Source organism: Myotis davidii, unplaced genomic scaffold, assembly GCF_000327345.1.
Source record: "Myotis davidii unplaced genomic scaffold, ASM32734v1 scaffold150, whole genome shotgun sequence".
Classification (NCBI taxonomy): domain Eukaryota; kingdom Metazoa; phylum Chordata; class Mammalia; order Chiroptera; family Vespertilionidae; genus Myotis; species Myotis davidii.
In genome coordinates, this window is record NW_006283437.1 from 2737265 (window position 1) to 2752113 (window position 14849).

The 14849-nt window shown below is 52.0% G+C and overlaps 1 protein-coding gene across 1 annotated transcript in view; it reads right to left on the reverse strand.

The window, feature by feature from the left end:
* VWA3A (von Willebrand factor A domain containing 3A) overlaps nucleotides 1-9795 on the reverse strand; it is a gene marked incomplete at its 5' end in the record, with an annotated part of 37027 nt that extends 27232 nt beyond the window's left edge. Inside the window, 9 exons of the mRNA XM_015563922.1 lie at nucleotides 1181-1275; nucleotides 1729-1809; nucleotides 2884-2987; nucleotides 3088-3223; nucleotides 4654-4779; nucleotides 6816-6881; nucleotides 7066-7174; nucleotides 7459-7584; nucleotides 9677-9795. Coding sequence (XP_015419408.1) covers nucleotides 1181-1275; nucleotides 1729-1809; nucleotides 2884-2987; nucleotides 3088-3223; nucleotides 4654-4779; nucleotides 6816-6881; nucleotides 7066-7174; nucleotides 7459-7584; nucleotides 9677-9795 — 962 coding nt within the window. The remainder of the gene's footprint in view (nucleotides 1-1180; nucleotides 1276-1728; nucleotides 1810-2883; nucleotides 2988-3087; nucleotides 3224-4653; nucleotides 4780-6815; nucleotides 6882-7065; nucleotides 7175-7458; nucleotides 7585-9676) is intronic.
* Between the last annotated feature and the right edge of the window lie 5054 nt (nucleotides 9796-14849).

Consider the following 14849-nt stretch of genomic DNA (forward strand, 5'->3'; position numbering starts at 1 on the left):
CGGAAAAGTCCCTGGGGGAGATGGCCGAGGGCGGAGGCTGCACGCAAGGAGTTTCCTGTCCCTCCTTGCTTAGAGCACTAGCATTCACTATCATTATGGGTCGGGGTCTTTGAAGGAAAAACAGAAGCAGGGTCAGCAAGTAGGATGTGGGATTATGTGATCTGGGCCTCTGGGGAAATGTTTGTATCTTTTTTGTTTCCTGTTTCTCTGTTTTAAGATCTTTAGCCCCATTCAGTTTTTTCCTTTCACTGTTTCAAATCTTATATTCCCATCTCCTCCCTCCGTTCTCATTTTGAGACACCTGTAGACAACAAAAACGCCCCACTCGATTTAGAATCAGCCGACCTTGGTTCACGCCCACTTCCTCTGTGACCTTAGGCAAGTCACAAAACCCCTGTGATCCTTGGCATGCTCACTATAAACTAGTGTTTATAAGACGACTTCTCACAGGGTTAAGAATTAAAGGATAGAAGAGATGTAGAGTATTATTACAAAGTGTGTTATTTTGTAAAGGTGACATATCAAATAAGGTATGGAATGAGAATAATGGCTCGAATGGGTACCCACCGCTTCTCCCTGCTCAGCATTCAGTACCTCTTGAGGCGACAGCATCCTGGTGTTCCTTTGGGACACCCCTCTGCCTCAATCATTCCATTTGCTTTGGGTAGAGCTGACCCTACCCCAAGCTTTGAGAGTGGGCATGTGGGAAGCAGGACATCACGCCCCCTGGCCAGGGTGCAGAGCGCATGGACGGCCCCTGCCCCAAGTTCTGGGAAGCTAAAACCAGAGGGGAAAGCTGCCTGCCGCCTGAAGACAAAGCCATCGGAGGAGAGATGAGGGATGGAGAGAGACTGACATACACGGGTCTCTGGATCGAGCCATGAAGGCAGCCAGCCAATCTGCTTTGGAGTTCTGTGTCACCTTAACCAGACTCCACTGGTTTGTTTAAGCCCATCTGCACTGTTTCTGTTGCCTCTTAATGGAAAGAACCCCGAGTTACCCAGTGAGGACGTTACTGAGGTTGGTGGCGACTTTCCCCCCAGGGGTTCTGTGAGTGGGTTGCCGTCCTTAGTCTACGTGATGGCTTCTGAGGCTTCCAATAGGGAATCCGTGAGCTGGGAATGTGCTGCGTCACACACCCAACCCCTGACGGACAAGAATACGACTCAGGGGAAAGTACCTTTTTTCGCAGACGGTGCCCCAGATCCTCCTGCTGGCCAGTGAGAGCCACTCAATCCGCCTCTCATACATCCGCATGGCTCTGCTGAGCTGTTTCTGCAAACCCACAGGCCACACGGGGTGAGCGACTGCAGAGCGTGGCCGATTAAAGGGTCTGAGAGGAGGGGTGTCCCCAGGCGGCTTCCGGGAACCGTGCGCCGCGGCCATGGGTATAAACATCCCACTAATGGACAAGCTGCCATGAGACCACGAGGAGAAGTCTCTCATTGCCTCATATTGGGAGGAGGTAGATTTTGTCAAAGGATTAGAAGCTTTACTTTTTTATTTTTTATTAGAAGCTTTTGTCTGAGCATCCAGGTCTCTGCCTGGGATGGATGGGGTGGAAAAAGCTCCAAAAGTGCCCTGTGGGTGCAGCACAGTCTCGGTTTACAGGAGAGATTCGGTCACTGGCCTGGTATCTCCACATCACTTGGTGCCTCCCTCCCCTCCCGCACCCCCCCGCCCCCCTCCCACGCACGCCATGCTCTGACTGATGGGCCCATGGCCGACCTGGTACTCATAGAGGAAGGGCAGGTCCACGTGGACATTCCTCACCGTCCCGTCGTGCCACTGAAGCTGTACCATTGCCTTCTGCACTCAGTGTGGCCGGGAGGCGCGCAGGCGAATGGAAGCACACCGTGAGGAAGAATTTTAAGTTTAAAATTCTGGGGGCAGAGTGTGCCCACCCCCATGCCCAGGTCACGGCCTGGCCTGGCGCTGGCAGCAGAGGCCCTCAGGACAGCAAGGCAGGCTGCCACCCTGGAGCTCTCCTGAACACGGGAGTCTTTATTATAAAACATGGTTGGAAGTTTTGCTAGTAATAAAGTAAGAGACCTTACAAACACCCTGGCCATGGGCCTTAGGTTTGGGAACCTAGGTAGGCCTTCATGAACACTTTGGAAGTCAAATTTGTTCATCTTCTTTCATCCTCCACCAAATTGTCATATCCACGTCTCAAAGTATCATTCATCTGCCTAGTCATTCATCCATCCACTGAGTAAATTATCCATCTCTCTTTTCTTTGATTCTCCATCTTTCCATTCATTACTCCTTCCATTTCTCCACCTTTCCATCCTTACTTTCATCCTTTTATTTTTTTTATTCTATCATGTCATTCATCCTTCCATTTCTCCATCTGTTCACATGTCCTTCCTTCCATCCATCCATCCATCCATCCGTCCATCCGCCTACGTGTCCACGCATTCATCAACAGTTTTATCCATCTACCCATTCATCCTTCCTTTCCTTCCTCATCCACTCAGTCGTCCAGTAAACATTCATTAACTGCTGACTTGTACTAAATATTAGAGATACAGAGTTTTTTCTCTTAAAGGGTTCATAATCTGGTGAGATCTGGACATGTAACAAATACACAGATTGACACATTATAGGAGCTATGGCAGGAGTCTGTGCCAGGCACAGTGGGGACACAAGAGCGAGTGTGTTCTGAGTGGGGGGACGGTGGTTCCCAATTCCCTCCCTTTGCCCCACCTCCCACGTTTCCTTTTCAGATGGGAGGAGAGCCGGGAGGAGCGCCGGGACCTCTCAGGGCCCACAGGCCCTGCTCCTTGGGCTCTGCCTTGACTCTTGTTTCTGAACATTTATGAAGGGAAATGCCACAGAGGAGCTCCCCGCAGAGGATGGAGAGACCGGAGTCTGAGTCACCTCATGGATAGTTGACGACACCGTTTTCTGGAGAATAGGCACAAATTCCTCAATGGGAGCGAACGCGTTGGGCGCCAGGACCTGGTAAAGGCTCAGCTTCTTGGCTGTAAGGACAAACGCTGGCTTGGGCACCGCGTGAGGACCCCATGGCGGGTGCCCGAGTCAGGGACCTTCGCTCTCGGCCCACCCTCCTCGGGGACTTACCTCTTAGGCCATTGACCTTGAGCCATTCTGCAGAAGTCTTGTCCAAGTTTGGGAACTCAATTGTGAGGGGAGCTTCGTGCTTTGGGGGTTTAGGCAGGAGATCTCTGAGTGGCCCTTTGGCAATCTCTGTGGAAATCTAAATTAAAATGAAAACTCCTCATCACATAACCACACTTTAGAGCTGCTGAGTATTCAGTCCCCCACCACAGCTCCCCAGGGGCATCGGATTAAAGGCAGTTTGCCTTCCCCTCTCACCATCCACACCCTCACCCCCCTGCCTGGAGATTTCTGGGAGTTCCAGGGGAGGAGAAAGATGTGCCAACAATTCACTTCCTCTTTCGTGCGCTCATCTTCCTGCTGCTTCTCCATCCTTATCCATTAGGGCCCTCACCTTGGCCTCCTGCTGAGTGTCCCCTACGTGGCCCCAACCCCAGGCTTCAGGGAACCCAGACGCAGCTCTGCACCAGCCAAGTGGAAGGCCTGGTCTGGCCCAGCCTCTCTGCCCACGTTTATAAGCTGAATGGCTGAGGTGCGGAGAGACTAGCTCACACAGCTCACGTAGAAGCAAAACATAGAACAGCAGCTCCCAGACTATACACCTGAGCTCTGTCCTCATGAATACTGCTATATCTGCATACCACTGCGCTATTATCTACCCAGTTTGTTTTTAAATTAAACATATGGCATTAAAGTGTTTGAATATTCAATTTAGTTTGCTTTCAAAAACAGACTCCTTTTTGGTGCTTAAATAATTTAGAAAGATCTATTGATGAGTAGATTTCAATATATAATGTTAAAAATATTAATCTATGTATCGCCTTACAATCATCTGCGAAACCCACATAGTACATGCATTTCACTTTGGGAAACTCTGACAAGGGCGTGGCCGTCCGGCAGCCCCAGGTCAGTCGGAGCCGTTAGTCAACCTGCTGGCTTCAGTCTGCTCATCTGTAAGATGGGCTGGTAACATGCCTGATCATTCACGGCCGCTAAAAGAGCAGACAAGTCCTTCAGGGAATCCAGCACCCAGCCCCTTCCCTCGCACACTCAGCAGATGAGAGCTGTGGTCATGACTGGATGCCATGGTGGTTCTGGGGAACCAGCAGGAGAGCTGGGCCAACGTGCAGCCGTCCAGGTGGCTGCTCTCCTGCCCCGGCCAGGAAGCCGCCTCCCAGCGCTCTGCCCCCAGAGCAGCGTCTAAGCAGCACTGAGCGCTCATGGTGCGCGTGCTGTTCTGCCCTCGATAAGGTAACTGTCGCTGCGCAGGACGCTGGCCCTGAGTGAGGGCTGGGAGGCATCTCAGACAGCCTGCTCTGTGCGGGCGGTGTTCGTCACGCGCCACGCTGGGGACCGAGCGGTGGAAATGCCCAATTTCTCAGTTAGAAGACCCTCCGGGCCCCTCGGCACAGCGGGGGCACAGTGGGGGCCCGGGGCCCACCCCGCTCAGAGCGAGAGGCTTTTCCTCTTCTCACTTCCAGGAGGGGGGTGGAGGGGTGAGGAAGGAGAGTGGGGCGAGGCCAGCTGGCAGCCTCCCGAGAAGGTCCCAGAGTTTTCCCGCCCACCTACCTCCTTCATCAGGCCACTGAGCTCCGGGCAGGTGGCGCTCTGGTGCAGGGCGTGGACGTGGCCCAGGAGGCTCTGGGCCTTCTGCATTTCCGCCAGCAGCTCCTCGATGTCGGGGCTGGCACAGATCTGGGGGTGTTAGGAGCAGGAAGCCAGCTAGAGGCCACCTGGCCGCCCGCCCGCAGCAGCCCAGGCCAGAGGCAGGCAGCGGCCAGCACCTGCCTTACATTAAACCTGGCGCGTGGCCTGGCCCACGCGCGGGGCAGAGCTCCCAAACCTGCCGTGTCCCATGGACAGCACCGGCCCACAGCACTTAGACAAGTGAAGGGTTGCCTCACCTTAAAACTGTGAAGAAACTTGACACCCTCTATTAGGGCTACGTAATAATGATAATTTTGAAAGGACTATAATCAGTGTTGGCCAGGATGCTAAGACTCGAGACCCTTGTGCGCTGCGGGCGGAACGTGAAAGGTGCAGCCGCTGTGGAAAACGGAGCGGTGGCTCCCCACAAAAACAAGCAGAATTGCCTAGGACCCCGCGTGGCCCTCTCGGTATCCACCTCAAACCCTGGAAAACGGGGCGCGGACACCTGTACACCAACACCTGTGGCAGCTCACACGGGGAGCCACCCAGATGGCCACCGACGGGTGAGTGCGAGCAGACCCAGGAAATGGGACATTCTCACCGTGACCAGGAGCAGCGCTCTGCACCGGCTGCAACACGGGTGGGCCGTGAAGACACTGCCTGAGTGACAGCAGCCACGAGAGGAGGGGGCTCCCTTTAAGTGAGCTGTCCGGGCTGAGCACGCCCAGGGAGGCTGGCCGCGCGGCTGCCAGGAGCCGCGGGCGGGGAAGGGGGTGGCCGCCTGGCGGTGGGCGCTTCCCTCTGGGGAGATGGGAGCGTTTGGAGCAGGAGGCGGCGCTGCACGCACTGTGACTGTAATCCACGGTGAGGCGGCTGACTTTACGTCATGTGACTTTCACTTCATTATTTTAAATGTGAAAAATAACAAGCATAGAACAGCCGGACTTCTGGCTCTTGTTGAACAAGCCGGAGGACCTGGCAGCACGGGCCGCACTCCCACCGAGCAGGGCCTGGCCGGGCTGCTGCTGCCGGCTGCCCCGCGCCCCCTGCTGCCCCCAGAGTCGGTCATCACGCGTTATCGTCCTCACACTGATATTTTGCTCATTTTAAAGGGGACAGTGAAATTCATGATATCCATATCTCTGTCAAGAGAGGAAAAACAGCTTTAACCGGTTTGGCTCAGTGGATAGAGCGTCAGCTGCGGACTGAAAGGTCCCAGGTTCGATTCCGGTCAAGGGCATGTACCTGGGTTGCGGGCACATCCCTTCTCCCTTCCTCTCTGTAAAAAAATCAATAAAATAAATTTTTTTAAAAAAAGGAAGTGGAAAAACAACAGATACGCCAAGAGGACCACAGGCTTTACGATGAAATCTCTCTTAAATCATTTATTTACTGGGCCTCCCAGCGCCTGTAGTCGGTGAGCCCTGCACACAGAACCTGGGCAATGCCGGCACAAGAGGGCGCTGCTGGGAAGAATGTCCGTGGTGTCCGCTCCTCGTGAGACATGCTCCTCCGGGCCCTGCACAGGTCGCGCTACGCACGGACTGGCGGCTTGAGCGGTGAGCAGGCCAGGCAGCCTGTGAGCTGCCCGGGTGGCTGCATTCTGTCTGCCAAATGCGTTTACACACATTTGCTGATGTTGCCTCCATTGTGGACACAGGTAACGGGGCAAGGACAGGGATGGTGGGTTGGTGACGGATCGACTGCTCATTCAGCAATGACTGCTGCGGATCCCGGCAGGAGCGGGGAGGGGGGCTGTCGAGGAGAGAACTGGGGCCGCTGATGCAGACTCAGAGCTTTGCTGGGGCCCACATGGTGGCAACTGGTCAGACTCAGGACTCTACCACGAGGCTTTCAAACGCCTGCAGCCTCACAGGTGTGCAACGAGCTCATCACACATCTAACCACAGGATCTCTTGTGACTTCCTGTTCTTCCCGCACATTCATCTGAACCCGATTAGCCCTGTGTGAGCCCATGAGCTTGGGGCCAGAGGGAAGCGAGTGCGCAGCCTGGCCTGCCCTGGCCCAGGGCCCCAGGCACCCTGGCAGCGGCAGGGTGAGGGCAGCGGGCAGTGGCTTACCTCCAACTCTGGGGTGTAGCAGTGGTAGTGGCCCCCAACAGCTTCCGCGAGGTTCTTCAGGACAGCCTGCGGGATGGCGCGGTCACCCTCCAGGCCCCGCCAGTACTCCGAGAGCTTTCTCCTGCCCAGCCTCTCCAGCCTCCAGCACGTCCCCTCCGACCGGGGGAGACCGTGTTCTGGCCCACAGCTCGGGGCCTGTCCACGCAGGTCGTCCAGGCTGCCCTCACCGGGGAAAGCCGCGGGTACTTACGGGGGGCACCCGGTCCTCGCACTGGTAGGTGACAAGGTGGGTGTGGAGGCCCCTGCCCAGGGTGGCCTGTTGGATGTAGTCAGACAGGATTTCAGGAGGCTGGTCTGGGCTGGGGAGAAGACGGAGGAAGATCAGGGGGCACCCTGCATGAGGACATTTCAGAGCAAAGGGATCATTTCCAGGGAACATCTGCAGGGTCCAGCCAACCACCTGTGTCCCAGGTCACCCGTGTGAGGAGCGGGCGGGGCACAGCACAGGCCTGGCCGCTCTGGCAGCCCTGAGCTGGTGCGTCCATCAGGCATGTGTCAGGAGTCATGCGTGATGCTCTTCCTTCTAACCCCGTTTCGTGGCCCCTCCATGTAGTCTGTTCCCCACTGAGGAAAGGAGTCCTACCAGCTTCCCAGTATGGTCACCAGAGAAGTCAGCCCCTTGAGAGCGCAGGCTTTCCTCAGGGCTTGGAGCAGATTGCTGCCTCCTTCCGGCTGCGGCTTCCTTACCCAGAGTCTGAGCTCCTGGAGGCTGAGGAGACAGCGAGGGCGGCCAGCAACCTGGTCACAGCTCCACCAGGACCAGCGCCCGCTCATCTGAGCCTGAGGATAGCTCTCTGAGGGAATGCCTCTATTCCCATTTCATAGATGAGGAGACTGAGGCTCAGAGGTAGGATGATACTAACCAACTGGCAACACAGAATTCAAACAGGTTCGACTCTAGGACCAGAGCTTAGTGACTCTATTGTCAGAGGGTCTGGCGAACTCTCCTGGGAGGCAGCCCGCAGCCCGAAGCGTGGCGGTAACCCCGAACACTCAGAGGCCTCTGGGGGAGCGGCTGCGAGGCCGCCGCACAGGGATGGGGCGCACACCACTGGTGACAGGGAAAAGGACAGCGCAGGCTTTCTTGGTTAAACACCTCACATGGTGCTAGTGGGAGAGTTCTGCTCTTTCCATTTCTTTTCAGTCTGATCTAAAAAACACAAAATCTCAGCTTGTTGCTAGAAATCTGTCTTTCGTTATCGTAACTATTGGCTCTCCCTTTTTTGTTGTTGTTAATCCTTCCTCATCTGAGGATATTTTCTCATTGACTTTTAGAGAGAGTGGAAGGGAGGTGGGAGGGAGGGAGAGAGAGAGAGAGAGGTTGAACCGGGGATCAAGAGCCGGGGATCAAGCCTGCAACCAAGGTACAAGTCTTGACCGGAATCGAGCCCGAGACCCTTCAGTCCTGGGGCCGGCACTCTAACCACTGAGCCGAACCAGGTAGAGTGTGTCCCCCTTTTACACAGAGAAAGAACAAATCCAGGCCTAGCACCTCCTGGTCAGTAGGTCTCACGCTGGGATTAACATCACCATTTTCTGTGCTTTCCTTAGATTATGTTTTGGCCACTTTCTAGTTGTGGCAAGGACTCCGGCCTTCCCAGCGATGGTGCTGATGGGAGCTCCTTCCACAGGAAATGGGGGTGATAGGAGGAAAAGGGACAGCAGAGCCAGGGGTGCAGAGTGAGTGATGGAACACGTGGCAGGGACATGATGGACATCACGCAGTCCAGGCGTGACTGGGGGTGAGGAACTGCTGGCCGGACGACCTCCAGTTCGCCTCCAGTTGGGACAGTGGGGACGGGGTCTAACTAAGGTGGACACCACGGCAACAACACTGTCTGCACTGAGAACTGCCACAGGCCAGCACTCGGTTTTCATTTCACCCTCACAACTAGTGAGGGGCCGGTGCCCGCGGCCTCGTCCTGCTCATGAGAGAGGCGAAGGGCTGGCCAAGGCCACCCAGAGCTGCCAGAGCGGGTTCAGAGCCAGCCCTGCTGGAGCCGAGCCCGTCCCTGCTCGCAGGGGCCTCTTCGCAGCCAGTGCCGCAGGGAGACCCCGTCCCGGAGCCCGCGCTCCGGCACTTCCCTGGACTCTGGCGCCGCTGCTTGGGGCACGTCCCTCACCTGAGTCACAGGGTCCGCATCTGCCAAATGGGAACTGGCCACAAGTATTAACTAAGACAGCGCATGAGGGTGCCTAGCACATGGCAGGGGTCAGAGTTACTTCCTTCACCGAAAAGACGTTTTTACTTAGTGGTATAAATAGAAACTCTTACCTACCTTCCCTCTCACTGCTCCCCCAAATGAGGAACTCCCAAATACAGGGCTAGTGAGGTTGTAGCACATCTATGCGGCGGGATACTGTGTCGCTATTAACAAGAGCAGGTGGCCCTGGAGGGGTGGCGCAGTTGGTTGGAGCACTGTCCCTTCACCAAGGGGTTGTGGGTTCCACTCCTGGTCAGGCACATGCCTTGGTGGCAGGTTCCAGCTCGGGTGGGACACATGCCGGAGGCTCCCAATCCATGCTCCTCCCGCCCTCTCTCTAAATAGCAACAAAACTGCCCCCTAGTTTGCTGGACAGAAATGGTGTCTCGTGGTCGTCTTGTCTTCTCATTTGGTGGCTGCTTGTGAAGGTGACCCTTTCCCAAAGGGGATGGGCTCCTGGAGTTTCTGCTTTTGTGAGTTGCCTCTGTATTTACTTACCTGATGGGGTCTTGGGCTTGCACTTGAATCATGCACTAAAGAAACTAACGCTCAGGAGGAAAGTGACCAAGTGAACACCCTGGCCAGGTAGCCACTCACCTGGAGGCGCTGACGTCCACGGGGTCTGGCCAGAGGGCGCTGGTGGTGGTGCCGAAGGTCAGGACGAACAGCTTCTCCTTGTGGCTCAGCTGCTCATCAATGAGGCCCTGGTGGACAGAAGCGTCAGAGGAGGGAGTCAGTTACTAATGGAAGGAGGGAGCCAGGCGTCTGGTTAAGCAGGATCGAGTAGGACCAGGGATCCCGCCTACTTGACTAGGCAGGACAGACAGCTTCAGGGCCACTCCAGGGATCAGTGTACCCACCAGATTAACCGGAGAGGGCGGGGAAGGGTCATTTTTCTGAGCACATGCGCAGTAGGAGCCAACGTGGGAACTGTAAAAGGGAGAGGGCACTGTGGGGAAGTCGGGGGAAAGAACTGGAGATGGCACCAAGCCCGGAGGATCCAGGGAGGAGGGTGGGAAGTTTGCATGAACTCCTGCTCTTTCCCCAGCCCAAGGAAATAGAGGAAAGCCTGCGCCCGCCTCGGCGCCCACCTGAATCTCCTTTCAAGCGTGCTATTGCCAGGGCAGAAACAGGACGTTGGGGAACCAGCGAGAACTGTGAGAAATATCAACCCTGCTCTGTTAACCGTGATAGTTTTGCTCTGATTAAGGCAGGCACATTCTAACCTGGCTGGCAGTTCTCACTGGGGGCTGGGAGCTCACCCAGAAACGCAGCCCATCATTTGGAGCTGCCTATTTGCATGGAAAGATGAACAACTTCATTGCAGACACCAGAATCGCCAGCCCTTTGAAGGTAAGTCCTGTGCTTACCGTAAACTGCCCATTTGGCACACCCTTTGCCTCCTTCCCCATATAATCCTTGTCCTGCCCAATATAAGCAGCAGCTTATGGGGGTGCAGAACAGACTTCCACGGCTGACCTGCTGCTCTCCCCGCGGCCGGCAGTGTTGGAATAGACGCTCACAGGATTCAATCCTGTCTCTGCTTCAATGGCTCAAGTAGCGACAGGCAGCCCGGACGCACTGATTGTCCGTTACATATTCTGGCGACCACGAAGGGAGGTAAGCGAGGGGCTCCTGGGTGAATACCGGGAACCCCGCTTGCTGCCTGGACTGGGGGATCCAGGGCCGAGGCCTGGACCCTTATTTGCAGCGCTGCCAGGAATTGTCCTGTTTTGAGTCCCGGCCACAGCCTCAGCAATCCCCGTCGTCTCGCCTAAGACCTAGATGGGAGGAATCGAGTGTTTTGTGGGAGGAATCAGCGTGTTTGCAGGGCACGAGCAGCAGTGGCTGTGTCCTGTCTGGGCTCCTTGTGAGGAAGCCTGTACTGTGTGTGCTGTGTGTGTCATGGGAGGCGTCGTCCTGCCTCTCGCCTGGACTTAAGGCGGGCATCCACTGGGTGAGCCTGGTCTGCTCCGGATGGCCCTTAGCCAGATCCCTCTGCAACAAGAGGCACTGCTCTGCTTCAGTGGTTTTCAACGCCGGCATTCTGTGGGGTCTGTGTCGATAGACCAGGACACGGTGTGAAGCCCATGCCCGTGGGCTGGGCACGCCTGTAAACATTGTATGGAGGAGTCTCTCTGTTGACTGTTGCCTTGTGTCCCTGTTGTTTGGGTTAATTTGTTTAAGGATGGGGCACTTCCCACTTCGCTGGGGCCCCAGCTGCTCATGGCAGGGATTGCAGGAACTTCAAGGCATCAGCCGCCAGAAACTCTCGTCAGTTGCTGTGCTGGGTTAGTGTGACATAAGATTCTAAGGCCCATGTCCCAGGCCAGCCTTTTGAGAGTATTCATTTTTTTACTGCGTGGGTGTTTGCTCGTTTCTGTTGTTGTTTAAAGCTCTCTTCTTATATGCAAGTCTTCCTGTTGTTACAGACAACTCAGAAAGAAAGATGTGGGAATAACCCCCAAGTCTTTCTCCTAGGAGATGCGACGTGTCCTCCAGCAGCTGCAAAGGAGCAGTGGGGGCCACTCCCCGTTTGTAAAGCAGAATAAGCTCACGAATTATCCCTGTTGTCAAAAAAACGCCTTGGGTAATAATAATTGGCTTAAAATCTCAAAGCTGTTAAGACATAATAAATTTATGTAAATAAAATGAAGGATTTATGATCAAGCTTTCAGTGATAATTATATGTGCCTAAACAGTTTTCCAAAGTCTTTGGCAACAGAACTTCGGCGTTTGCGGGGTTAAATAGTAAAAATTATTAAATATCTAGGTATTTTGAAATAACAGGATACTGAGTTTGCCTACTTTTGGATTTTTATTACAGAGAATATAGAAGATAGGTTTGAATCTATTAATGAATATGTCATGTATTTTATTTGAATTATATCTCTTTAAAATGTGAATGTATTGCTAATCTGAGAAACTTGTCACCTAAAATTTAAGGTTTCTAAGAGTTAAAAATGCTAACTAATTGGAAAAAAATTGTATGGTTTTAGTAATAGAAAGCATGAAGTATAAAGATGCATTTTTGAAAGGAAAAAGAAATTAAGTTGTTCTAAAGCTAAATGAATAAGGAGATTTGTGAAAATTATAGAAGGATTGTGAGGAAAAATCTTAAAAGGAAATTATAGGTAATCTGAGTAGTTTAATTAGAAAGTGAACCTAAAGTAAGCTAATACAGAATTTGTTTATTCCTTTTCCAATCTGTTAAAAGGGAAAAAGTCTTTCCTGTATTTGCCTAGTGTGGGAACCATGCCAAAGATGCCGGATAGTCCAGACAATGCAGAGTGTGAAAGGCCTGTTGATAGCATGCTGGAGAGCCAAGGCCACTCTGAACACGGAAATCTTTTTTTATATATATGATATATTTTTATTGATTTCAGACAGGAAGGGAGAGGGAGAGAGATAGAAACATCAATGATGAGAGGGAGTTATTGATCGGCTGCCTCCTGTACGCCCCCTACTGGGGATTGAGCCCGCAACCCAGGCATGTGCCCTTGACCAGAATTGAACCTGGGATCAGTTTGCAGGCCGATGCTCTATCCACTGAGCCAAACCAGCTAGGGCTGAACTTGGGAACCTTAATCAGAATGTCCAAGGACTACACAGCTGCAAGGCCACAGCAATCTCACGGTACACTGTGCCCTTCTACAACGCAAATGATTGATGTCACTGTTGGCAACTGGCCTCTTTTGTCTAAGTGGCATAATACGTTACTGACCAGCCAGTGTGCTGCTGCTGCTTATGATGATGATGCAAGAGGAGTGCAGGAAAGGCCGAGAGAGGGGAGGGCCAGAGAGTCAAGAGCGAGAGCTTAGGTGCCTTGGATAGGCAGTGAGTTTAGGGGCAGCGTGCGCTGCTCAGGTATTAGTTGTGGGCAGAGGCTGATGTTGCTTCGTAGGAAAGACGTAGGTGTGTGGCTGCCTGTATGGGACTGTTGTGAAGAACTGTTTTTATCTGATGGTGATATGGCCACTGGCTTCTACAATAAAGACTCATTCTTTTTTCTTTTTTAAAAATATATTTTTATTGATTTCAGGGAGGAAGGGAGAGGGGAAGGAAGAAACATCATTGATGAGAGAGAATCATTGAACTGCTGCCTCCTACACGCCCCCTCCTGGGGATCGAGCCTGCAACCCAGGCATGTGCCCTTGACCGGAATCAAACCTGGGACCCTTCAGTCCACAGGCCGACGCTCTATCCACTGAGCCAAACCCATTCTTACACACCCACAACTTCTCATGGCTTCTCCATCTAAGACCAGGCATCCAAGAAGGTCCAGCCCCTGGCAGAGGGGCCCGGACCCAACAGTTACTGCAGCGGGCAGGGTTCGAGAAGGAACCTGCCCCCATACTTGGCATAGTCATTAGTAGGACTCAGAAGAATATTTAGAACTCAGAGAAGCTGGGAAGCAAAAGTTCTATAAATTATTGAAATAATTATATATTATGTTATTTTAATCAGGTATTTAATTACTTTTAAAAAGTGATCTTAATTGTGGGAACTAAAGTTTTTCTTGCCTTTGTGTTTAATACCCTTTTGTCACTTTGAAAGAATAAACATCTAATACTGTTCCATAATAATAATGATGATGATATATAATCTTTTGGTAAAATAAGTTTGATAACTCTCCCAGGGTTTTAATTTTAAGAAATAGGCCCTGGAGTGCCTCAAGAACTTGCTTTTCTCTCTTCATGAAGGAAAATTTTACACTTCAGGTACAGGGAAGCTTTGTCAAATAAAGAAATAACTATATTCTATTTATATATGCATATTATTAAAATAGATTCTGATATGCTTTCAGTTATAACTGACTGTTAGTTTTAATATTGTGTTTTTCAGAAAGAACAAGGTTCCATGTCATTTGCATTATAATCAATCAATAACCGTGTCATTTTAAATTTCTTCTTGTCATTTAGAGACAGTTGCTGTTTTATTATAGTGTGTTTGGAAAAATGTTACATCTTCTGAGGGATCCATGGAAAGGACTCTGACATTTTCATATCACCCCCTTCAAACTGGATGAAAATTATCAGAACTCTATTAGAGTATCTGAATTTATAGAAATATTGGCAGGAAAAATCAGAAGAAACAAATAATTGACTATGGGACTGAATGAAATGAAAATAATTATATAGTTTTTGTAACTTTTGTTGAAAGTATTGCTGATTCTTGAACTTTTTTCCAGATATAGGAAGGATTTTTAAAGCAATTTGGTAAATTATATTTTTCTCCCTACCCGATCCCTCTGGAATTTGGCAATTCTTAATGAGTGAGTCATGGCAAATCATTTCTTTGCATGAATTCAATAAGACCAGTTTCCAGTTATAGTTTTATTAAGAAGGACTTTGGAATGTCATGTCTAACATACTGGACTCTGGTTGTCACCAGGAAGCTTTAAGGAATGAGGCTAACAAGAGCCCCTTGGAGATAAGCCTGGTACCCTGCCTGGTCACGGGGTTCATGGCAGTCTTTCCAGGGAAGGAACAAAGGTTACTTTCCTGAGAGATGGCAAGGAAGGAACCTCAAGACATCATTGGGGACTTCAACTTGAATTCATCCAGGTGGACAGAGGCATTGCAGGAAAACCTACCGTATTTGCCGGCGTATAAGACGATTTTTTGGCCCTGAAAAATATGCCTCCAAGTGGGGGGTCGTCTTATACGCCAGGTACACTTCAGATACACTGCCCATAGTGCTTGCCCCGTGCCATAGTGGCCTTCCGATGCCCGCCCACTTCATTCCACATACCGTTCAGGCATCAGCA